General features: G+C 44.2%; 1 protein-coding gene across 1 annotated transcript in view; it reads right to left on the bottom strand.

The window, feature by feature from the left end:
• CPSF1 (cleavage and polyadenylation specific factor 1) overlaps nt 1-24,455 on the bottom strand; it is a 297,206-nt gene that overhangs the window by 124,569 nt on the left and 148,182 nt on the right. Inside the window, 5 exon segments of the mRNA XM_030220640.1 lie at nt 7,684-7,791; nt 9,252-9,341; nt 10,080-10,160; nt 18,844-18,918; nt 19,771-19,865. Coding sequence (XP_030076500.1) covers nt 7,684-7,791; nt 9,252-9,341; nt 10,080-10,160; nt 18,844-18,918; nt 19,771-19,865 — 449 coding nt within the window.

Below are 24,455 nucleotides of genomic sequence, written 5' to 3'. Positions count from 1 at the left end.
TACATACCTGTAGAAGGTATTCTCCGAGGACAGCAGGCTGATTGTTCTCACTGATGGGTGACGTCCACGGCAGCCCCTCCAATCGGAAACTTCACTAGCAAAGGTCTTTGCTAGTCCTCGCGCGCTCATGCGCACCGCGCATGCGCGGCCGTCTTCCCGCCCGAACCGGCTCGTGTTCGTCAGTCCCGTATGTAGCAAGACAAAGACAAGGGAAGACACAACTCCAAAGGGGAGGCGGGCGGGTTTGTGAGAACAATCAGCCTGCTGTACTCGGAGAATACCTTCTACAGGTATGTAGCATTCGCTTTCTCCGAGGACAAGCAGGCTGCTTGTTCTCATTGATGGGGTATCCCTAGCCCCCAGGCTCACTCAAAACAACAACCATGGTCAATTGGGCCTCGCAACGGCGAGGACATAACTGAGATTGACCTAAAAAATTTACCAACTAACTGAGAGTGCAGCCTGGAACAGAACAAACAGGGCCCTCGGGGGGTGGAGTTGGATCCTAAAGCCCAAATAGGTTCTGAAGAACTGACTGCCCGAACCGACTGTCGCGTCGGGTATCCTGCTGCAGGCAGTAATGAGATGTGAATGTGTGGACAGATGACCACGTCGCAGCTTTGCAAATTTCTTCAATAGAGGCTGACTTCAAGTGGGCTACCGACGCAGCCATGGCTCTAACATTATGAGCCGTGACATGACCCTCAAGAGCCAGCCCCGCCTGGGCGTAAGTGAAGGAAATGCAATCTGCTAGCCAATTGGATATGGTGCGTTTCCCCACAGCCACTCCCCTCCTATTGGGATCAAAAGAAACAAACAATTGGGCGGACTGTCTGTTGGGCTGTGTCCGCTCCAGATAGAAGGCCAATGCTCTCTTGCAGTCCAATGTGTGCAGCTGACGTTCAGCAGGGCAGGAATGAGGACGGGGAAAGAATGTTGGCAAGACAATTGACTGGTTCAGATGGAACTCCGACACAACCTTTGGCAAGAACTTAGGGTGAGTGCAGAGGACTACTCTGTTATGATGAAATTTGGTGTAAGGGGCCTGGGCTACCAGGGCCTGAAGCTCACTGACTCTACGAGCTGAAGTAACTGCCACCAAGAAAATGACCTTCCAGGTCAAGTACTTTAGATGGCAGGAATTCAGTGGCTCAAAAGGAGGTTTCATCAGCTGGGTGAGAACGACATTGAGATCCCATGACACTGTAGGAGGCTTGACAGGGGGCTTTGACAACAGCAAACCTCTCATGAAGCGAACAACTAAAGGCTGTCCTGAGATCGGCTTACCTTCCACACGGTAATGGTATGCACTGATTGCACTAAGGTGAACCCTTACAGAGTTGGTCTTGAGACCAGACTCAGACAAGTGCAGAAGGTATTCAAGCAGGGTCTGTGTAGGACAAGAGCGAGGATCTAGGGCCTTGCTGTCACACCAGACGGCAAACCTCCTCCATAGAAAGAAGTAACTCCTCTTAGTGGAATCTTTCCTGGAAGCAAGCAAGATGCGGGAGACACCCTCTGACAGACCCAAAGAGGCAAAGTCTACGCTCTCAACATCCAGGCCGTGAGAGCCAGGGACCGGAGGTTGGGATGCAGAAGCGGCCCTTCGTCCTGTGTGATGAGGGTCGGAAAACACTCCAATCTCCACGGTTCTTCGGAGGACAACTCCAGAAGAAGAGGGAACCAGATCTGACGCGGTCAAAAAGGAGCAATCAGAATCATGGTGCCTCGATCTTGCTTGAGTTTCAACAAAGTCTTCCCCACCAGAGGTATGGGAGGGTAAGCATACAGCAGACCCTCCCCCCAGTCCAGGAGGAAGGCATCCGATGCCAGTCTGCCGTGGGCCTGAAGCCTGGAACAGAACTGAGGGACTTTGTGGTTGGCTCGAGATGCGAAAAGATCCACCAAGGGGGTGCCCCACGCTTGGAAGATCTGGCGCACCACTCGGGGGTTGAGCGACCACTCGTGAGGTTGCATAATCCTGCTCAGTCTGTCGGCCAGACTGTTGTTTACGCCTGCCAGATATGTGGCTTGGAGCACCATGCCATGACGGCGAGCCCAGAGCCACATGCTGACGGCTTCCTGACACAGGGGGCGAGATCCGGTGCCCCCCTGCTTGTTGACATAGTACATGGCAACCTGGTTGTCTGTCTGAATTTGGATAATTTGGTGGGACAGCCGATCTCTGAAAGCCTTCAGAGCGTTCCAGATCGCTCGTAACTCCAGAAAATTGATCTGTAGATCGCGTTCCTGGAGGGACCAGCTTCCTTGGGTGTGAAGCCCATCGACATGAGCTCCCCATCCCAGGAGAGACGCATCCGTGGTCAGCACTTTTTGTGGCTGAGGAATTTGGAAAGGACGTCCCAGAGTCAAATTGGACCAAATCGTCCACCAATACAGGGATTCGAGAAAACTCGTGGACAGGTGGATCACGTCTTCTAGATCCCCAGCAGCCTGAAACCACTGGGAAGCTAGGGTCCATTGAGCAGATCTCATGTGAAGGCGGGCCATGGGAGTCACATGAACTGTGGAGGCCATGTGGCCTAGCAATCTCAACATCTGCCGAGCTGTGATCTGCTGGGACGCTCGCACCCGCGAGACGAGGGACAACAAGTTGTTGGCTCTCGTCTCTGGGAGATAGGCGCGAGCCGTCCGAGAATCCAGCAGAGCTCCTATGAATTCGAGTCTCTGCACTGGGAGAAGATGGGACTTTGGATAATTTATCACAAACCCCAGTAGCTCCAGGAGGCGAATAGTCATCTGCATGGACTGCAGGGCTCCTGCCTCGGATGTGCTCTTCACCAGCCAATCGTCGAGATATGGGAACACGTGCACCCCCAGCCTGCGAGAAGGAGGATTGTACCTACGCTTGCCAGAAGAGTAGGGAACAGTCTTCCTTCCCCCCAAAAAATCTTCTACCTGTAGAGGTAGAGGCTGAAGGCTGCCGGCGGGAGAACTTGTCGAATGCGGTGTCCCGCTGGTGGAGCTGCTCTACCACCTGTTCGACTTTCTCTCCAAAAATGTTGTCCGCACGGCAAGGCGAGTCCGCAATCCGCTGCTGGATTCTATTCTCCAGGTCGGAGGCACGCAGCCATGAGAGCCTGCGCATCACCACACCTTGAGCAGCGGCCCTGGACGCAACATCAAAGGTGTCATACACCCCTCTGGCCAGGAATTTTCTGCACGCCTTCAGCTGCCTGACCACCTCCTGAAATGGCTTGGCTTGCTCAGGAGGGAGCGCATCAACCAAGCCCGCCAACTGCCGCACATTGTTCCGCATGTGTACGCTCGTGTAGAGCTGGTAAGACTGAATTTTGGCCACGAGCATAGAAGAATGGTAGGCCTTCCTCCCAAAGGAGTCTAAGGTTCTAGAGTCCTTGCCCGGGGGCGCCGAAGCATGCTCCCTAGAACTCTTAGCCTTCTTTAGGGCCAGATCCACAACTCCAGAATCATGAGGCAACTGGGTGCGCATCAGATCTGGGTCCCCATGGATCCGGTACTGGGACTCGATCTTCTTGGGGATGTGGGGATTAGTTAAAGGCTTGGTCCAGTTCGCAAGCAATGTCTTTTTTAGGACATGGTGCAAGGGAACAGTGGACGCTTCCTTAGGTGGAGAAGGATAGTCCAGGAGTTCAAACATTTCAGCCCTGGGCTCGTCCTCCACAACCACCGGGAAGGGGATGGCCGTAGACATCTCCCGGACAAAGGAAGCGAAAGACAGACTCTCGGGAGGAGAAAGCTGCCTTTCAGGAGAGGGAGTAGGATCGGAAGGAAGACCCTCAGACTCCTCGTCAGAGAAATATCTGGGGTCTTCTTCCTCTTCCCACGAGGCCTCACCCTCGGTGTCAGACACAAGTTCACGGACCTGTGTCTGCAACCGTGCCTGACTCGACTCCGTGGAGCCACGTCCACGATGGGGGCGTTGAGAGGTAGACTCCCTCGCCCGCATCGGCGAAGCTCCCTCCGCCGACGTAGTCGGGGAGCCTTCCTGGGAGGCGACGGCAGCCGGTACCGCACGCGGCACCGACGCCGGAGACCTCACCTCGGGCGATGGGCCAGCCGGCGCCACGCTCGACGGTACCGGTGGCGCAACCACCGCCGGTACCGGAGGGGTAGGGCGCAGCAGCTCTCCCAGAATCTCTGGGAGAACGGCCCGGAGGCTCTCGTTCAGAGCGGCTGCAGAGAAAGGCATGGAGGTCGATGCAGGCGTCGACGTCAGAACCTGTTCCGGGCGTGGAGGCTGTTCCGGGCTGTCCAGAGTGGAGCGCATCGACACCTCCTGAACAGAGGGTGAGCGGTCCTCTCGGTGCCGATGCCTGCTGGGTGCCGACTCCCTCGGCGACCCAGAGCTCTCGGTGCCGACACGGGAAGGGGACCGGTGTCGATGCTTCTTAGATTTTTTGCGAAGCACGTCACCGGCGCTTCCCGGCACCGACGAGGACGTAGAATCCAGCCGTCTCTTCCTCGGGGCCGAGACCGAAGAGGGTCGATCTCAGGGGGGCTGTACCGCAGGAGCCCTCAGGGTAGGGGGAGACCCACCCGAAGGCTCACCGCCACCAGCAGGGGAGTGGACAGCCCTCACCTGCACTCCAGACGAAGCACCACCGTCCGACGACATCAGCAGACGAGGTCCCGGTACCACCGACGTCGATGCAGTCACCCGATGTCTCAGCGCCGATGCCCCCGGTGCCGATGCCGACGAAGAGCCCGAGAACAAAAAGTTCCACTGGGCCAACCTCGCTACCTGAGTCCGCTTCTGTAAAAGGGAACACAGACTACAGGCCTGAGGGCGGTGCCCGGACTCCAGACACCGAAGACACGAAGCGTGCCTGTCAGTGAGCGAGATTACCCGGGCGCACTGGGTGCACTTCTTGAAGCCGCTGGAAGGCTTCGATGTCATGGGCGGAAAAATCACGCCGGCGAGATCAAAAGACGAAATGGCGAAATTTGGCACCAGCAGAAAAAGCGGGAAGGAAATTTCGACCGGGGCCTAACTAAGGCCTACCCCGACGACGAAAGAAAACTTACCGGGGTGAAAAAAACTCGAACTAGAGGAAGGGAAAAAGCCAAAAGAGGTTTTTTCCAACACTTTTGAAGCGAAACGAGTCGAAAACGACGCGCGAGGTCGACTTTTACGGGGCACGAAACGGAAACACAACCGTCCCGAGCGCGGAGAAAAGAAGACTGACGAACACGAGCCGGTTCGGGCGGGAAGACGGCTGCGCATGCGCGGTGCGCATGGGCGCGCGAGGACTAGCAAAGGCGTTTGCTAGTGAAGATTCCGATTGGAGGGGCTGCCGTGGACGTCACCCATCAGTGAGAACAAGCAGCCTGCTGTCCTCGGAGAATGTAAGCCACATTGAGCCTGCAAATAGGTGGGAAAATGTGGGATATAAATGCAGCAAAATAAATAAATAAATATTTGGTGCACATGTGCTTTGGTTCAGACTTTTTGGGTACCAGTGTTAGATGTATTGTACTGGATCTTGCAAAAAATTTATCCGCTGAGGGCAGAATGTTGCCTATTATACTTTAAGCCAGAGATTATTACTGTGGATCAACATAAGCTAGTTTTTTTTTGTTTTGTTTTTTTTGTTACATTTGTACCCCGCGCTTTCCCACTCATGGCAGGCTCAATGCGGCTTACATATTATATACAGGTACTTATTTTGTACCTGGGGCAATGGAGGGTTAAGTGACTTGCCCAGAGTCACAAGGAGCTGCCTGTGCCTGAAGTGGGAATCAAACTCAGTTCCTCAGTTCCCCAGGACCAGAGTCCACCATCCTAACCACTAGGCCACTCCTCCACTCTACCTCACCTGTTTGCAGCGGCTAAGCTGTCCTTGGCACAGAAATTGAAGCAAAAATTTTTGCCGTCTGTATCCCTTTTTCTCCAGAAAACAGACTTCTTCTTTCAAATGTCTAAATTAACTGCATTGAGACGTGGATGTTTGTTGTCCTCTTCCAAAATTTGGCCACCCTATGAACAATGGCGATTTCAGTCAAGTCGGAACACCTAAGTTTATAGGCCTTATGATTTCTGGGGGGGAAGAAGGGGGGTTGGGATGGGTTCATGTTTTTGTAATGCCTTCTATTAGATGTTATGCAGGTTGAGCATACCTGGTTGAGCAGGTATGTTTGCTATCATTTTTATAATAGTGTTTAAAATCCCCCCAAAAACAAACAAAAAATAGTATTGGTCGGGGTCCAGGAGATGTTACACCCCTAAAATTCCTTCCCCCCCCCCCCAAAAAAAAAAATCCTCCTAGGCTATTTTAATACATGAGGGTTCTTAAGCGATGACATTGCAGCTAAGTAGTTCTCAGTCTCCACATACTGGCAGGACAGCACAAACCCTGTGACTGGACTGGTTTAGTGGGATGATACAAAATACAGGGATTCAGAGCAAGTTATGCGCTAAATGAGGCTGTTTCCCTATCCCTTACGATCCCCTTCCAATTGAAGGAATATGCAAGCAGCCAATAGCTCACACACATACAAGAAGCAGAAAAGTTACAGTCGGGCACATAAATATTTTTATCAAAGCCTGACAAAGACCATGCCAGATTCGAACAAACCCGCTACTATAAACACCCCAAACTACACCCTTCCTGTTTCGAAAAGCCTGAAAATACTAGGAGTTACAATTGACCAAAATCTCACACTAGAAAGCCATGCGAAAAATACAGCAAAGAAAATGTTCCAATCAATGTGGAAACTCAAAAGAATAAAACTTTTCTTCCCAAGGCTTGGTACAATCAATGATGCTAAGAGGCTTATTTTCAAAGCACTTAGCCTCCCAAAGTTCCATAGAAACCTATGGAACTTAGCCTCCCAAAGTGCTTTGAAAATATGCCTCTAAGTCACCTAGATTACTGCAATGCACTCTATGCCGGATGTAAAAAAAACAAATTATCAAGAAGCTCCAAACAGCCCAAAACACAGCAGCCAGACTCATATTTGGAAAAACGAAATACGAAAGTGCCAAACCCCTAAGAGAAAAACTACACTGGCTCCCACTTAAAGAACGCATTACATTCAAAATCTGCACTCTGGTTCATAAAATCATTTACCAAGAGGCCCCGGTCTACATGTCAAACCTCATAGACTTACCACCCAGGAATACTAAAAGATCAGCACGCACATTCCTGAATCTCCACTATCCCAGTTGCAAAGGACTAAAATACAAAGTAACATATGCTTCCAGCTTCTCCTACATAAGCACGCAGTTATGGAATGCATTACCATGCGCCGTGAAAAAAATGCACGGCCTAACCAACTTTTGGAGACCAACCTGTTCAATAAGGCATACCACACTGATCAATCCTAATCACCAGATAACGAAACTCAACCCTAAACTGGATAAAACCTACTCTCTGCACATGACTACCAAAGTCTACTCAACCACGAAAAACCTTTAACGCAATACCACTTTATCTCTTATTCCGAATATGAACTCTTTATACTTGACTGCTTAATCTACCATGTCAATCATGATCGTAATGTAATAATACCTGTATCTTTCACTACGGAATTGGCGATCGCCATGACGCAACAATGTAAGCCACATTGAGCCTGCAAATAGGTGGGAAAATGTGGGATACAAATGCAACAAATAAATAAATAAATAACCATTCTCCCCCTGACAGAGTAAAAAACCGACAGACAGAACATGGATCTCACCATGGTGGAGTCTTCCCTGCTAAGAATAAGAAATCCATGTCTCTTCCCATCATCCAAAGGATCAGGGGGGCTTGGATCCTTCTTATTATTCTCATTTTCAGAATTCTCCTGAGGAAAAAATATAACAATGTTCAACATCTGTACATAAGTCCTCCTGGAAGTAGGACTTATGCATTAGGTATACAGCCTAAAGGGCTCAGGATGAGGATCTTAAATTAAATCCTTTCACAGCCCAGCACTCCCTTCTCCACTACTGCCAACTCCAGACTTCGCTCCTTCTGTCTCGCTGCACCCTACGCCTGGAATAAACTTCCTGAGCCCCTACGTCTTGCCCCATCCTTGACCATCTTTAAATCTAGATTGAAAGCCCACCTCTTTAACATTGCTTTTGACTTGTAACCACTTATACCTCTCGCTTCTACCTACCCTCCTCTCCTCTTTCCTCTACACATTAATTGATTTGCTTGCTTTATTATTATTGTCTATTAGATTGTAAGCTCTTTGAGCAGGGACTGTCTTTCTTCTATGTTTGTGCAGCGCTGCGTATGCTTTGTAGCGCTATATAAACGCTAAATAGTAGTAGGTACAGATCCTGCTGGGCTCAGGCTGTGAATATTCAATAACATCACTTAATAGCCCAGGTCCATATACTACAGGGAAAGGTTATTGCATAATATTCACAACCTAAGTACATATTCTGTAAAATCCCAATACTATCTGGTTACAGACTCTGCTGGATACAGACTGTGAATATTCTAGGATTTTCAATCACAGCCCAGGTATATAGACAATCAGGCACAGGATGAGGATATTCTCTAATATCATAGTAGTATTATCTGGCAAGGGATGAGGATATTCTCTTATATCCCAATACTATCGGGCACAGGATAAGGATATGCTCTAATAACCCAGTACTATCGGGCACAGGGTGAGGATAGTCTCTAATATCCCAGTACAGACCCTGCTGGGCTCAGGATAAGGGTATTCTGCAATATTTCCACAGCCAAGGCTAACAAAAGTGAAGTGTGGGAATGGGTTCAAAGATGACAGTCTTCCTGAGAAACTGAACTGCAATAGAGGTAGTGGAAAACAGAGCCCATCCTGAGATCGGAAGGGTTACCACCAGTGCATTACAGATCAGATCTAGGTCCTAGGTTACTTAAAGTTTTATCACGGATATTCACTCTAGCCCTACTACGATTATTATGTGTTTAAAAACAAAATTCTGTTTCTACCTGGATATGCACAGTAACTGGGAAAATGAGAATCAAGAAACCTTAAGAGCTTTCAGGAAGGTGGTTCTAAGATTTTTTATGTAAATATATTACCACGCACTGTAGGTGCAGTAACCTATGGGAACAGTACCAAATGTGATCCAAGCCTGGTGAGAGACCTTGGATGACATGGACTGTGCACTCCATGATTGCCTAACATGCCTACAAGTGTGCTCCATATTAAACAGAATGACTTCCTCTCTCCTGTTCATCAAGTAAATTTAGAAATCCAAATCACCACTAATCACACAGCATCTAGAAAGAGGAGGACAGAAAGCGAAAGAAGGGATTTACCTCATCCTTCTTGCAGTTGCTGATCACTGTCCACATGTCATGACAGCCAGGGAGCTCAAACGTAGTGACTACTTGTGGCCGGATGCTTTTCTGATATATAGAGAGAAGAAAAGTAAGAATCAGAAAGTAATATATAAAACATATTAAGTAACAGCAGTCCTTTCACTTCATAAAGAAAAGTCAGCATGGATTAAAGCAATAATGCAGAGGAAGCCAGAATTCAAATCTAACTTTCCCCACTCGCAATCCTTATAAGTAATTCACTTTATGTACTGTGGCCTCAAGTACTCACGCAGACTGCAAGCCTCTGGACAAGGGACTTTACTCACTCACCTGAATTGTCTGCCTTGAGCTCGCTCTGCAAAGTTGGAAGAAAAATACAAAAGAAAACGAGTGGCCAGCCTAGCCTCTATCAATGACCCATACAACCATTGTCCTCTTCATCTCCATATGCAACCTCAGGGATAGGGGCTGGCATTCTCTGCCACATCCACTCACCAAAAAGGACCAAAGCATAGCTAGGAGATAGGTCTCCTCCATTACATTTTCTTTAAGAACATAAGAAAAGCCATACTGGGTCAGACCAATGGTGCCATCTAGCCCAGTATCCTGCTTCCAACAGTGACCAATTCAGGTCACAAGTACCTGGCAGAAACCCAATTAGTAGCTCCTTACCTAAGGAACTGACAGGGCTTTGCCTTTATTTAAAGCACTGACAAGTAGCAGGGCTGGGCAAAACGGGGGGGGGGGGGGGGGGGGGGGGGGGGGAGGGGGAACGTGCCTCTATCCATGGTACTGCCAGAGCAGGAACAATGGTTGTCACCTTACCTGAAGCACCGACAGGGCACCATTCTTTCCATAACCAGAACAAACCACAATCTCTAGGTCTAGCTCCAGACTGTTCTGAAACTGCAAAGAAGAAAAAATATTATTCCGAGGAAGGGGGGGGGGGGGGGAATCAATAAAATATACAACCACATTAAAAATGCAGAGCCAAGAAGTAAATGGGAGTAAAATGAGCAATGACCATGAGTGTACATGAGAGCATTATATGTAACGAGAGTATAGTGAGCAATAACAATGAGTGTAAATGACAGCATTACATGTAACGGAAGCATAATGTGCAAGGACAATGACTGTAAATGAGAGCATTACATGTAACAAGAGTATAATGAGCAATGATGAATGTAAATGAAAGCATTACATATAATGGGAGAATAATGAGCTATAACTGAGTTTAAATGAGAGCATTACTTGTAACGGGAGTATAATGAGCAATGACCATAAGTGCAAATGAGAGCACTACATTTAACAGGAGCATAATGTGCAACGAAAACGAGTATAAATGAGAGCATTAACTGTAATAGGAGCATAATGTACAAAGACGAGTGTAAATGAGAGCTACATGTAATGGGCGCATAATGAGCAAAGACCATGAGTGTAAATGAGAGCACTAAATGTACAGCAATGGCACCATAAAAGGGAACAAATCATTAGAAAATCATTATATTAATGATGCACATCCATGAAGGGAATGAGAATGACATGAGCACATATTAAGATCAACACCACCCCTTCGCAAGTTACCAAAGCCCCCCTCCAATCTCAGGAGGACACCAAGCAGCAGCCAGCATCTACCCCATGCCCTTTCTCCAACCTCAGGAGGATGCCAAGTGGCAGATAAGTATCCCTCCAAAACTGTAGGAGGACATCAAGCAGCAGGCCAGCAATGTCAAGTAGCAGGCCAGCAACCCACCCCCCACCCTAGGGAGACTGACAAGCACCAAGCTAGCAACTGTGACCCCATTCCCCCAACCTGGAAAGAACGTCAAGCGACAGGTCAGTTAACTGCCACCCCATCCTTAGGGAGAATGGCAAGAAGAAGGCCAGAATCCCCCCCAAACCTAGGAAGAATGCCAAGCAGATCAACATCCACCCTCTTCTGGAAGTTCACCAAAAAGCAGGCCAGTGGTTGCATCCCTGGTAAATCACTGAGGCAAGTTCCACTTGTGCTCTCATAAGAAAGTAAACAAGGATAAGGTCAGTCTACACACCCATCAGAGAAAGCAAAGTTATTTCTTTGATGTAGAGTGACTACAAAAGACTACACCTTCTTCAATGTTCTTCACATTTTGTTGAGCCAGGGCTTTAGACTTGAATGCATTTGTGTTTTTTAATCACTTATCAATGCACCTATCAGGAGAAAATATGTTTATTGGGAAATAAAGCCAGTGCTGTTCAAAGTAGTAGGTCAAAGTAATTATGAAAAATAAATGTATATTTTAATACTTAAGTAAAAGTACAATGAAAAACACATTTAAAAATTTACAGTAAAGTTATTGCCTAATATAATGCTTTTTGAGTAAAAAGTAAAAGTACCGCAACTACAATGAATGCAGTTATTGTTGACGTTTGTAATTAAATAACTTTATTGTGCTACAAGTTAATCCACTTTGCTTTTAGTAAAACAAAATTTGAAAATGGCTGTCACTCATGCGAGTCATGAATCCAGCATGGCTAAAATGTTTGATCAACCACTGCACTAGCAGGAAGTGGATTGCTCAGTCTAATAAGAAGTTCCTTCAAATCAGGCCAGTCTGCAATATTACTGATGTCTTCAGGTTGGGTCTGTAGGTATTAAACAAGGGAATCTGTCTGAAACACTTGACTTCCATATAGCAAAGAATACTTTGCATCTTCATCTTTATCATGTTTAAGAAGGCCTACCCCCCTGACCCAAATTAACTTTCTACATCCTGCGGCACAGCAAAATATGGACCGTACTAGACTTCTATCACCACCCCCTCTTTATTTCTTTGTTGCTTATACTTACGTTTCTTACATGCTTACTACTATACTATGTATTTGTATTATTGAACCGGAGCCTACCTCTACGGTATTGTGTAAGCCACATTGAGCCTGCAACTAAGTGGGAAAATGTGGGATATAAATGTGTTAAATAAGTAAATAAATAAATAAATCATTGTCATGCTATTCAATTACAGAGAAAGATTTCTAATCATTGTCTGATGTTGTTCTAACAACTTTTCATCTGATGGCAAACTCTGAATATCTTAGAGAACTGATGCAAGAATGTCAAATGAATGGAAACCCTTCGATTTTCTTAAGGCCCGACAAGGAGACTTCCTCTCTAAACACTATCAACCAGTGGACATTCACCCCAGTGTAAAATTTTCTGTGGGATGGTAGTGACATAGGTCTGTACACCAAGAATTGCTACTAGCTTCAGTTCCATTTCCACTTCAAATGAACCCAAATTCATCATCGTTTGCCTGGAGACCAGTAATCAGTTCAACAAGCAAAGGGAACTCCACTGTTCTCATAGGCTATATTCACTGAACAGTAAAATTTAAGATGAGTTGATCCACTGTTTGCGTGATGAGGTTTTCAATAGCAAAATCCTATTTCAAGTTTTGCTGTTTCATTTGTTTTTCTGAGGAATCATCACTTATATCTTGCTTCCGCTTTTACTTTTATACTTTTAACTAGCTTTGAACACCTGGATTTGACAATGTTAGATTTTTTTTTTTTTACAAAACTGTTCAAGCTCTGTCAAGTTCCTTGGGGAGCAAGGATGGACAGCATTCTTCAAGACATGCCACACATTTCTGACTGCACTGAGCTCAGGGCTCTCACTGGGCCACTTAAGGACATGTACTTTCTGTTGCTGGTCTACACCACTAACTTTAGCTGTGTGCTTTGGGTCATTGTCAAGCTGAGAGGTGAACTTTTGATCCCAGTTTCAGCTTTATTGCAAGAAGGCAGCAAATTTCCTTTAAAGTCTTTTCTCCATTCACTGGGTAAATCTCTCTTATCTGCACCCTTCTCCTTCACCGCTAACTCCAGACTCCGTTCCTTTTATCTTGCTGCACCATATGCCTGGAATAGACTTCCTGAGCCGGTACTTCAAGCTCCTTCTCTGGCCGTCTTCAAATCAAAGCTAAAAGCCCACCTTTTTGATGCTGCTTTTAACTCCTAACCTTTATTCACTTGTTCAGAACCCTTATTTTATCATCCTCACTTTAATATTCCCTTATCTCTTATTTGTCCTGTTTGTCTGTCCTAATTAGATTGTAAGCTCTGTCATGTTCAAGTGTACAGCGCTGCGTACGTCTAGTAGCGCTATAGAAATGATAAGTAGTAGCAGTGATAAGTAGTAGTATTAGGCTGCCCCTTGGTATCCTTGATTCCAACTTCTTCCTGATTTCCTGTGTCTTGGACCTAAGCCCATTTCTGATCTCACTGCCCACTGGTGTCCTGGACCTCAGGTTCAGTTTACAGCTTCACTTCTCTACTTGTTACCTGACCTACTCTTGGATTTATTCTGCCTCCAGCCTTGTCTCTGCTCCCTGCCTATGTAACCCATAGGTTTAACCAAAGTGTGGGGTGACTGCTATAGTTTAAGTTGTATAGCTATACTCATCAAAGAAATATATACTCTGTCACATATTCCTACACCAACATATAAAAATAAGGAAGGAAATGTCTCAAAGAACTTTCAGGATCTTAAAATGTCCTTCTCTGTTCTTAATAGTCTATAATCTGCATTAAAAAACCATTCTGGTAAATTTATATAGGCCAAACACTCAGCAGGGATTATTTTTTCTTTCCTTGCTTCCACAAATTAGGTTCATGTAGGGAGGGTTATAACAGGGGGTGATTTTAACTTAACAGTGAACACACAATAATACAGGAGGGGGGAGTTAGGAATTGAGAAAAGAAAGAAGCCTTAAGGCCTTTTTAGATACTCTTAATGTGGTTGATCTGTGGTGCTATAAGAATCCAGGTAGTAGGGGGGTTACTTTTTATTCTGCCCCGCATGACTCTTATTTTTAGATTGACCTCATATATTGTGATAAGAGCTAGAGTGGGGGTGAAGAAAAGATGAAACTTGATCACATGGTCAGACCATGCTCCTGTTTGGGCGAGCTTTGTTTTTGGAGGGAAGGAGGCTGGTACTAAATACTGGAACCTGAATGATAGCTTGTTACGGGATGCCCAGGTGATTCGACAGTTGGAGAGCACTATTTAGACAGTTTCTGTGTAATAATGATCCTCGCCTGTCTTCTCCTCAAACTATACGAGAAAGCTTGAAAGCGGTGTTAAGGGGGAAATTGATTGTAATCACAGCTACTCAGAAAAAAGTTAGACTAGAGAAGGAGCAGTGGTTAAGAGGGGACCTTAAGAAGCTGGAGCGGTTGCAGCAGGAAAAGTGGGGCGGATATGGAGATTGAAATCAACTGCAAGGGGTGAGAAGGGAATTGAGACAGTTGCACGATGAAGTTCAATTTATGTTGGAAAGAGTTAAGCAGAGATATATTGAGGCAGGAAATAAGAGGGTAAATTGTTGGTCCAGAAATTAATAAACTAGGAATAACGCTGCACATATTAAGGGGGTGCAGGAAGAGTGAAATCTAGAGAAGAAGATATTCAATAGCAGTTTTATTTTATAAGGAGCTATACACACCTGAGCAGAGGGCCACTGAGCAAATTATGGGGTGTTGAATGGCACTGCTCTCCCTTCTTTATCCACCAATATGTTGGCAATCTTAGATCAGAATGTTACAGAAGAGGAAGTTCTTCAGGCTACCAAATCTCTCCACCCAGGAAAGTCACCTGGGCTAGATGGATTTACAGGTCTTTTTTTAAAGAAGTTTGGACAGATGATTGTGCCTTTACTAGCATGTTTAATTCACTGCAGGGTGGAAAAAGATTGCTGCATTTTATGCGGTTAGCAGGTATTACACTCTACCCAACTGCAAAGGGCTAAAATATAAATCCACATACGTGACCAGTTTCTCATACATCTGCACGCAGCTATGGAACGCACTACCGAAGGCCATAAAAACAACGCAAGACCTAACCATCTTCCGAAAGCTACTGAAAACAGATCTTTTCAAGAAGGCATACCATAAACATTCATCTTAAATACTAAAAAAACAACACTATACAAAACCGAACTCTTATCACATGATTGATTAAACTCTCTGATATTAATGATCAAGTAATACCACTTTAAACCTTATGTTGAATAGGGACTCTCTATAGTCGACGACCTAATGTATGTTACAATCCAATCTGTGACTCAGGAACCTTAACGCAATACCATAATGTATTCTTCTTTACCATGTATGTATGCACATGATGTATATATATACACCATGATCTATCTGTTCCATTTATGTTATGTTACATGTCTGTTACCATGTATGTATACACCTTAACGCAATACTAACTGTAATGCTGTTACCCGGAAATGGAAACCGCCATTACGGCAAATGTAAGCCACATTGAGCCTGCAAATTGGTGGGAAAATCTGGGATACAAATGCTACAAATAAATAAATAAAAATTAATAAATAAATAAATAAGGATAGTACACAATATGAGGGGGCTACAGGTCTGTTTCCTTATTGGGGATTGATATTAAATTTATGGCCAGGGTGCTGACTGATAAAACTAGGCCAGCCTATCTGCCCCAACCAAGTAGAATTTATTGCTGGGAGACAGGTGGAGGATGCAGTTTGAAGAGTTTTGAATGTTATCTGGCAAGCTCACACGAGGGGTGAGAGCATGCTGGGGATAGCAGTGGATGCCAAAAAGGTCTTTCATCGGCTCTTTTGGCCTTTCATGCTTAAGGTTCTAGAGAAGGTGGGAATTAGCACTACATTTATATCTTGGATACAGTTCCTTTACAATGACCCCTTGGCGTGTGTTAAAATTAATGGCAGATATTACCTGATCTTTACATTACAAAGCAGTACCCAACAGGAATGCCCCCTTTCATGATTGCTCTTTGCATTGATGATTAAGCAGTTTGCTCAGAAGATTTGAGAGACAGGGTAGATAGTGAGGTTAGGAGGTTGGTGGCAGGCTACATAAGATCTCTTTATTTGCTGATAATATTTTCTTAATGATAAGAGCAACAAGGGAGGGCTTAGCTGCTGTGTAGCAGTTGATGGATGAATATGGTAAGGTGTCAGGTTTTAAGACTAATTTATCAAAGACTGAGATACGGAATATTTCAGTGTCAGAGGAGGCTGCACAGAGTTTAAAAAAAAAAGTTCCAATTTCGATGGGTGCCTTCTTCCATTAAGTACTTGGGTATACATATAGGGTCTGATTATCAGAAGCTTTATACTTGAAATTTTGATTCTTTGCTAACTAAGATAAATCAGGATTTGGAGCATTGGGATAAATTATTTCTGTCTTGGGTGGGAGGGATAGAATGTTTGTTGGTTAGGGGTGTGGCGGGGTTGTGCCAACATGAGGGGGTTTTGGGATGATAATTTTTAGCAGTATGGTGCAATGTCCCATCCCTGTAGTGCCAGAAGTGGCACTTTTGAATAGGAGGGTGGAAGGGGTGGATGACTATCGAGACAAGCTGATAATTTCCATGGCTTTTCCATGGCTTGAATGGTGGTGGCTGGGGTGTGGAAGGGGGAGGGGGAGGGAGTCCCTTTTCTGTCACAAGCTGTGGATAAGTTGGGTTATGTCTATGAATGGCACAGAATTACAGCTTTGCATCTGAATCGGGTACAAAATTTAGCAAACTATGGAGCTGTTATCTTGATTCCCTAGGAGAGGTTCAACAGGGCCATTTTGTGACTCGAGACCTTAGTTCTTCTGGGGTGTGGGGTAGGTACTGGATATTGCTTGTTCCACGGGGATTTGAACTGTGTCTGGTTTTGCAGGGGGTGGGGGGAGGGCTGGGGTGGGTGGATGGGCAGGTGGGGATTGGGTACAGGAGGGGGGAATTTTTCTTTGTATTGTTCTAAAAATATTGGCAATGGTTCCATGTGATGTTTGACGTTTCTGATTTGTATTAAAGAGTTCAAAGAGATTTTTTTTTTTTTTAATCCTTAGATTTATTTTTACTGCTTCTGTCGCAAGGCTCTTCAAACTCTCACTACGTGGTTCTGCATAGGGCGCCAGTGCTCTGAAATCACTCGCAGCCAGAGCGCAAGCCTCTACTTGTGTGCATATTCATGCTGACATGTTACTTCTGGACCCATGGGTCTTCTTTAAATCTTGCCTTTCCAGGCCTCTTTGCGACTTCTGCCAGCCTCATCGAGCTCTCTCTTTCTCTCTTCCCCCTTGACTTAGCTCTCCAGCTCTCAGCTGTGAAGCTGTGTGCTCCACGTTTACCTCCACACATGCCCCAAGTCTTCCAAGTCTCTGGGCATACACAAAAATAATCTCGAAAGCCCAACATAGCCCTGATCTCTCCTGTTACCAGGCCCAGAGCATGCCTCCACTTGTTTGCATATTCGTGCTGATATGTTACTTCTGGGTCTTCTTTAATCATCAGAGGAGTCTTTCCAGGCTTCTCTCCGACTTCTGCCAGCCTCATCGAGCTCTCTCTTTCTCTCTTCCCCCTTGACTCAGCTCTCCAGCTCCTAGCTGCGATGCTGTGTGCTCCAAGTTACCTCTACACGTGCCCCACGTCTTCCAAGTCTCTGGGCATGGACAGAAGTAACCTCGAAAGCCCAACACAGTCCTGATCTCTCCAGTTCCAGCCCCAGCTCACTAAGACTGTGTGCACCCATGTGCATACATCTGACTCTACTCCCAAACCACCACTACTAGCATAACCTTGTTTCACACCTCCCACTCTAGATGAACACTGGCGGCTCCATAACTTATGGGCCAAATGAGAACGTAAAGTTTACAAAACCAGACCGAGGGTCTTTTAGCTGAGCACATTTATATATCTGAAGAGTTTCTGATGTTGACATTTCTTATATTCTTCTTGATCTCTGTAACAATTCTGATAATAAAGATGAAACAATAAAACATTTACAGCAGTAGTACTAATAGTTTGCATCAGTCTGAGAGAGAATAAAAGACTTTAGGTGCAAAACTATTCTCCTTCAACATTGCTACAATCACGTAACCTCTCACCGTAAGCCATTACACTGAGCTCACATTCACTTCTGCATCCACTTTTTCACTTGCTCTCCTACAAATATATTCATTCTGCAGCTCCTCAGTACTTCATTTTTCCTTCCTTGTCAACTCCATTCATCTAGCAAGTTGCTCTTATCTATACCCTTCTCCTCCAGTGATAACTCCAAACTCTGCTCTTTCAACCTTAATGTGTTGTTTACCTGGAACAGATTCAGAGTCGGTGTGTCATCTGACTCTATGGACATATTAAAATCTAGTCTAAAACCTCACCTTTTTGAGGCTGATTTTACATATTGACTACTTCTCTACAATAAAGACTATCTTGTTAGTCATGTACATTTGTCTTGAGGAGCCTGTATGCTCTGTGGAGCAAGGATCATCTTATGTGTATCTATACAGTACAACACACATTTAGAGGTGCTTTAGTAGTACTAAATTAATCTCTTACATCGACAAGTGTTTAAATGAAATAAAGAAGCCAAGAAAAGGAAGCAAAAAGCAAGTCAATTTGTTTCTCAGGAGCTAAAGGCCAAAACAATGAAACATAGAGAAAAACACAAGGTAAGAACTCACAAGACTACTTTTAAACAAAGCTTTGTAAGGAGTCCTCTTCATGCCTGAACTCCTAAGTAAAAGATGACTAATGCCATATAGGTACTCACCTCTTCAGACAGGAAGGCTGGCTCTCCCATACAGGCATTGGCACAAGGCCCAATATTCAGGATGCTGTCACACACCTAAACACAAATGCAGTCACAGTTCATTTGGTACATTCTTTCACTTTTCCACCTGGTGAAAACATGGCTCTGCTATGGATTGTGATTTGGACAAGCCATCATATGTATTGGTTTAAGATACTGCGATTGTTACTTGCCAACCTGCTGTTCTCTGTCAAGGATCAGCCACAGCCCATTTTAAGAAATGTACTTCCTATACACTTAGCCCAGAATTTCATGACTGAATGCAAACAAAATATTTGCATCATGTTTTGATGTGGTTTGGATAAAAAAAAACATACAGCATAGCACATGTGGACAGATAAGGACCAATTTGGCCCACTTACTCTACACCCAGGTGACCCAGTCTATACTATTATAACTGAAGATATTTCCCAATTGTTATCTATACCAGCTCAACTGCGTGAAGGAGAGTTCTCCTTTTTCCTATCTGGGAAATGTGGTTGTCAGGTTGCTGTCCCTCTGAGGGAAATTCACGTCTCCTTTCCTCATTTATATCTCATATAATGTGTGCATCAATGAATCCTTCCCCACCCCCCCCCCCCTTTGACCATCACTGCAGCCTGGGGCAAAGCAGGAAAGGAGAATATTTTTGATTTCTCCCTCTCGTATCAGTGCAGCCTAGGGTAGAGCAGTAGGAGAAAATAACTTTGATCCCTCCCTCTCATATCATTGCAGCCTGGGGCAGAGCAGGAGAGGAGAATATATTTGAGCCCCCCCTCATATTACTGCAGTATACAGGGTTGGGTAGCAGAGCTAAGTGCTTGCGATTTAGAATTAGAGGCTAAGGCAGGTAGATATTTCCCAAATTTGCTTCCACTATGTGCAACCTATACCTCGCTGGACAGGTACCTCAAAGGAATATGTTGCCAGCTGTGTACCAGACTGTGCCTCACTGCCATACACCTCAATCTCATCAATTTCATCCGACATGGAGCCTTTGCCACCTATTAAAAAAAGAGAAAGATAGAATCAAGTACTATAAGCATTCTTTAAACTCTCCCTATACTTTTCCACATAATCTGCCCTACCCCTTTCTCTTCCCCACTGGACCCTCCCAATAGACTCCTCCTCTTTCACTCAGCCCCTCCCCTCTACATAAAAAGCTCTAGCACCGTAAACAGAAGCAACTCAGCAGTATGTGATCAGACAGCACTATAGGAACAGAGCAGACAAAGATCAGAACAAAATGGTTCAACCAGTCTGTCCCGTTACCTTCCCCTCAGCATCTTTACCATTTCCACTAAATGAGAATATCAGTTCCCACTGCTAAACCAATGCAAGTTTGCTTCCCACATCTTCATCCTGTTCTCCCCACTCTTCTACCTCTTCAAAACGTATCTAAAAAAGAAATGTCGGAAATGGAACGAAAAGAAAATAAAGACTCACAAATTAAATCTCAATGGAGAAACTTAATCTATATAAAAAGCAAGTAACCATTGCCAGAATAATGCATTACACATCATTAATAGAATGGGACTGAAATGACATTAAAATCTTTTGACTGATGGATAATCTTACAACCATTATTGACCAATGTGACTCTGTGCCCCAGACAATCCTAACTTACCAATAGCTAATAAAATGCTAAGTTATTTTAAAAAGAAAATTGAAAATATTAGATCGTAAATATTAGAGCGTAAATGGAATTGCAGTAATCCCAGCACAGTGAACAGAAATTGCAGTGAATTCTCTCATGCAAACATAAAAATTTCAGTCTTTAATGAAACAATTAGGTTTGTCAACCACACGATCCCAAAACCAACATATATTAAATATACAGACTAACTATTTATTTTGTTTGCTGCATTTGTATCCCACATTTTCCCACCTATTTGCAGGCTCAATGTGGCTTACATTATATAGCAATGGCATCACCATTAACAGAGTAAGAGGTTCAGCATATTGTTACAATTAATGTACAAGAACAACAGGTAGGTAGGGTAAATAAAATGATAATACATAACATACAAGTGAGAGTAGGAAAAGATGTACTGTTCAATAATAATAATAATAATAATATGATAAAATAAATTAGAAGGGATCAATATTGGTTGGTTCTGGTATAGATTAGGAAACAAGTTATTAAGGAGGATTCTTTTTGTAAGTCTCTTTAAACAGGTATGTCTTCAGTAACTTCCAGAAGGTTATCAAGTCGTGCGTAGTTTTTATAGTATTCGGTAGTTTATTTCATAATTGTGTGCAGAGGTAGGCGAAGCTAGATGCATGTATTGATTTGTATTTAAGACCTCTGCAATTGGGGTAGTGGAGGTTTAGGAAAGCACGTGATGAACTTTTGGTATTTCGTGTTGGTAAGTCAATTAGGTCTGACATATATGATGGGGCCTCTCCATGAATGATTTTATGAGTTAAGGTGCAGATTTTGAATGCAATTCGATCTTTTAATGGGAGCCAATGTAATTTTTCTTTAAGAGGTTTGGCGCTTTCATATTTCGTCTTTCCGAATATGAGTCTGGCTGCGGTGTTCTGGGCAGTCTGGAGTTTCTTAATGGTTTGCACTTTGCATCCTGCGTAAATGGAATTGCAGTAATCCCAGCACAGTGAACAGAAATTGCAGTGAATTCTCTCATGCAAACATAAAAATTTCAGTCTTTAAATGAAACATTATTCTCTTTCATTTTGTGAACTTTATCCCTGTCTACCTTTTCTTATGCATGATCCTCCACCAATATTCATATCCTGGTTTTATAACCGAGTAAACAGAATATTTGAATTAGGTATATTTCCATCTCATCTGGGAGAAATTATTTCAAAGCCAATTCTTAAAAACCCAAAGCGTAATAAACTTGAATTGTCAAATTAAAGACTTATTGCTTACATTCCCTTATTCACTAAAATACTGGAAGCAACAGCGACAGAACAGCTTTCTGATGACTTAGAACAAACCCTTTTGGGAACTTTGATTAGAGATATTAAAACTTTATTAAGTCTGGACACCAAGCTATATTACTACAATTTGATTTGTCGACCACATTCAACTTGGTGGACCATAAGCTGCTTTCAGAATTATTAGATGATATTGATATTTAAAGTCTTCAGAGTGCAAGCTCATTAGAGACAGAAAGTACCTGCAAAAACAGTATATATGTTGAAACCTTCTGCTCAGTGTGCTGCTGCGGCTAAGAAAGCAAATAGAATGTTAGGTATTATTAGGAAAGGAATGGAAAACAAAAATGAGGATGTTATAATGCCTTTGTATCGCTCCATGGTGCAACCGCACCTCGAATATTGTGTTCAATTCTGGTCGCCGTATCTCAAAAAAGATATAGTGGAATTAGAAAAAGTGTAAAGAAGGGCGACGAAAATGATAAAGGAGATGGGACGACTTCCCTATGAGGAAAGGCTAAAGCGGCTAGGGCTCTTCAGCTTGGAGAAAAGGCGGCTGAAGGGAGATATGATAGAGGTCTACAAAATAATGAGTGGAGTGGAATGGGTAGATGTAAGCATCTGTTTATGTTTTCCAAAAATACTAGGACTAGGGGGCAAACGATGAAGATACAATGTAGTAAATTTTAAACGAATTGGAGAAAATGTTTCTTCACTCAACGTGTAATTAAACTCTGGAATTCGTTGCCAGAGAATGTGGTAAAGGCGGTTAGCTTAGCAGAGTTTTAAAAAAAGGTTTGGACGGCTTCCTAAAGAAAAAGTCCATAGACCATTATTAAATGGACTTGGGGAAAATCCACTATTTCTGGGATAAGCAGTATAGAATATTTTGTACTTTTTTAGGATCTTGCCAGGTATTTGTGATCTGGATTGGCCACTGTTGGAAACAGGATGCTGGGCTTGATGGACCTTTGGTCTTTCCCAGTATGGCAATACTTATGTACTTAAGACAGTATATCAAGTGTGGAATAAACAGACAGTTTAAAGGGGTTTTGTTTTTTTTTAAACAAAGAACTTATAAAGTGAAATTCATAGATAAAACATCTGTCTCTTGGACCTTAAGTTGTGGTATCCCTCAGGGTCACCTTTATCTCCTACTATATTCAACATCTTGATGAGTACATTAGTTAAGAGTTACAAGTGCATCCAATTAAATATACTTATGCTGATATTATCATCCTTGCTCCATTCTATCATAACCAAAGGAATTTCATTTCAATATTTCAGGCTTGCGTTGCAAGTGTAGAAAACTGGACCTCTACATATCTACTCGTTGAATATAGACAAAACGAAAGGTTTTAGATTTCACCCCCAAAAGTTGACCCATTTATGGTTAATTTAACACTAAATATTAAAACTGCTAAAGTTCAGCCATTTTTGACGTAGTTTCAGACCCACCCTTATTTTTTGAGCAGCATATCAATTTGCTTACAAAGGTGGTATTTTGGAAACTTCGTTCTTTAAGACGTTTAAAAAAAATTTTCAGAGAGAGGAAGTGACGTCACCGGGAGAGATGGCAGCCTAGCTTGGATGCTCCGTCTCCTCGCGCTATATTTCAGCTTTAAACAGCAATAAAAACGGCAGCAAGCGTGAGAAAATAGCGATATCAGCTTATTAAATTCTCCCTTCAACAGAATTGGCGATGAGCAAAACTCCCGCTACACGCAAAAAAGAGAGTGAGCGGTCTGAGAAAATCATGGCAGGAAAAAGCGCCAAACGCCACGAGACACCAGAGCGAGCCTCGCATTCTGACTCCGAATCGGCCCAGTCTCAGGCTGAGCAGCGACACCCGCCCTCCAAAAAAGGTATCCCAACTGAACTGCGGAAGTTCTTAGCGAATATTCAGGCAGAGATAAAGCAGTCGAAGGATGAAATTCTGGAACGCATGGATTCTTTGAGCACAGATCTCCGTGAGTTGGGGGGGCGGGTGGAAGATGTAGAACTTAAACTAGAAGAACAGGCAGAGACACTGCTTAAACATAACGAGAAGCTGCTTGAACTGGACAAACACCGACTGGAACTAGAATATAAGATAGATGATTTGGAAAATCGAGGGAGGCGAAACAACCTTAGGTTTCGGGGGGTGCCAGAAGGAGGAGAAATAGAGAACGTTACACAGATTGTGCAGACGATATGTGCCTCTTTACTTGGCCCAGAAGCTGGAGAGAATACCGTGGAACTGGACAGAGCGCATAGAGTGCTTGGAGCTCGCAAAGAACAGCAACAGCGAGATATTATTGTCCGCTTCCACAAATATGAAACCAAGGAATTGATCATGACAAAGGCGCGGAAGGCGCAGAATCTGGAGTTTGGAGGCGCAAAGGTATTGGTGTATCAAGATTTGTCGCAATATACCTTGCAGCAACGACGACAAATGAAACCAGCCCTAGATATTTTAACAAAACATCAAGTGCAATACAGGTGGGGCTTCCCGTTTTCTTTGAACTTTACCCTGAAGGGTAGCAAATATCGTGTGCGATCCTTACAAGAAGCCTGGGAGGCCTTGCACGCGGCAGAGCTGGTGAACTCGGCTATCCCACCAGGTGAGCTGGCATCATCCACCATGGCTAAGCTTCAGGGCTGGCAAAGAACATCGGGGCGACGTGGCAACAATAAGAGATGATTGGACA

Source organism: Microcaecilia unicolor, chromosome 1 (assembly GCF_901765095.1).
Source record: "Microcaecilia unicolor chromosome 1, aMicUni1.1, whole genome shotgun sequence".
NCBI classification, from domain to species: domain Eukaryota; kingdom Metazoa; phylum Chordata; class Amphibia; order Gymnophiona; family Siphonopidae; genus Microcaecilia; species Microcaecilia unicolor.
This window is presented reverse-complemented; position numbering and strand designations above follow the sequence as displayed.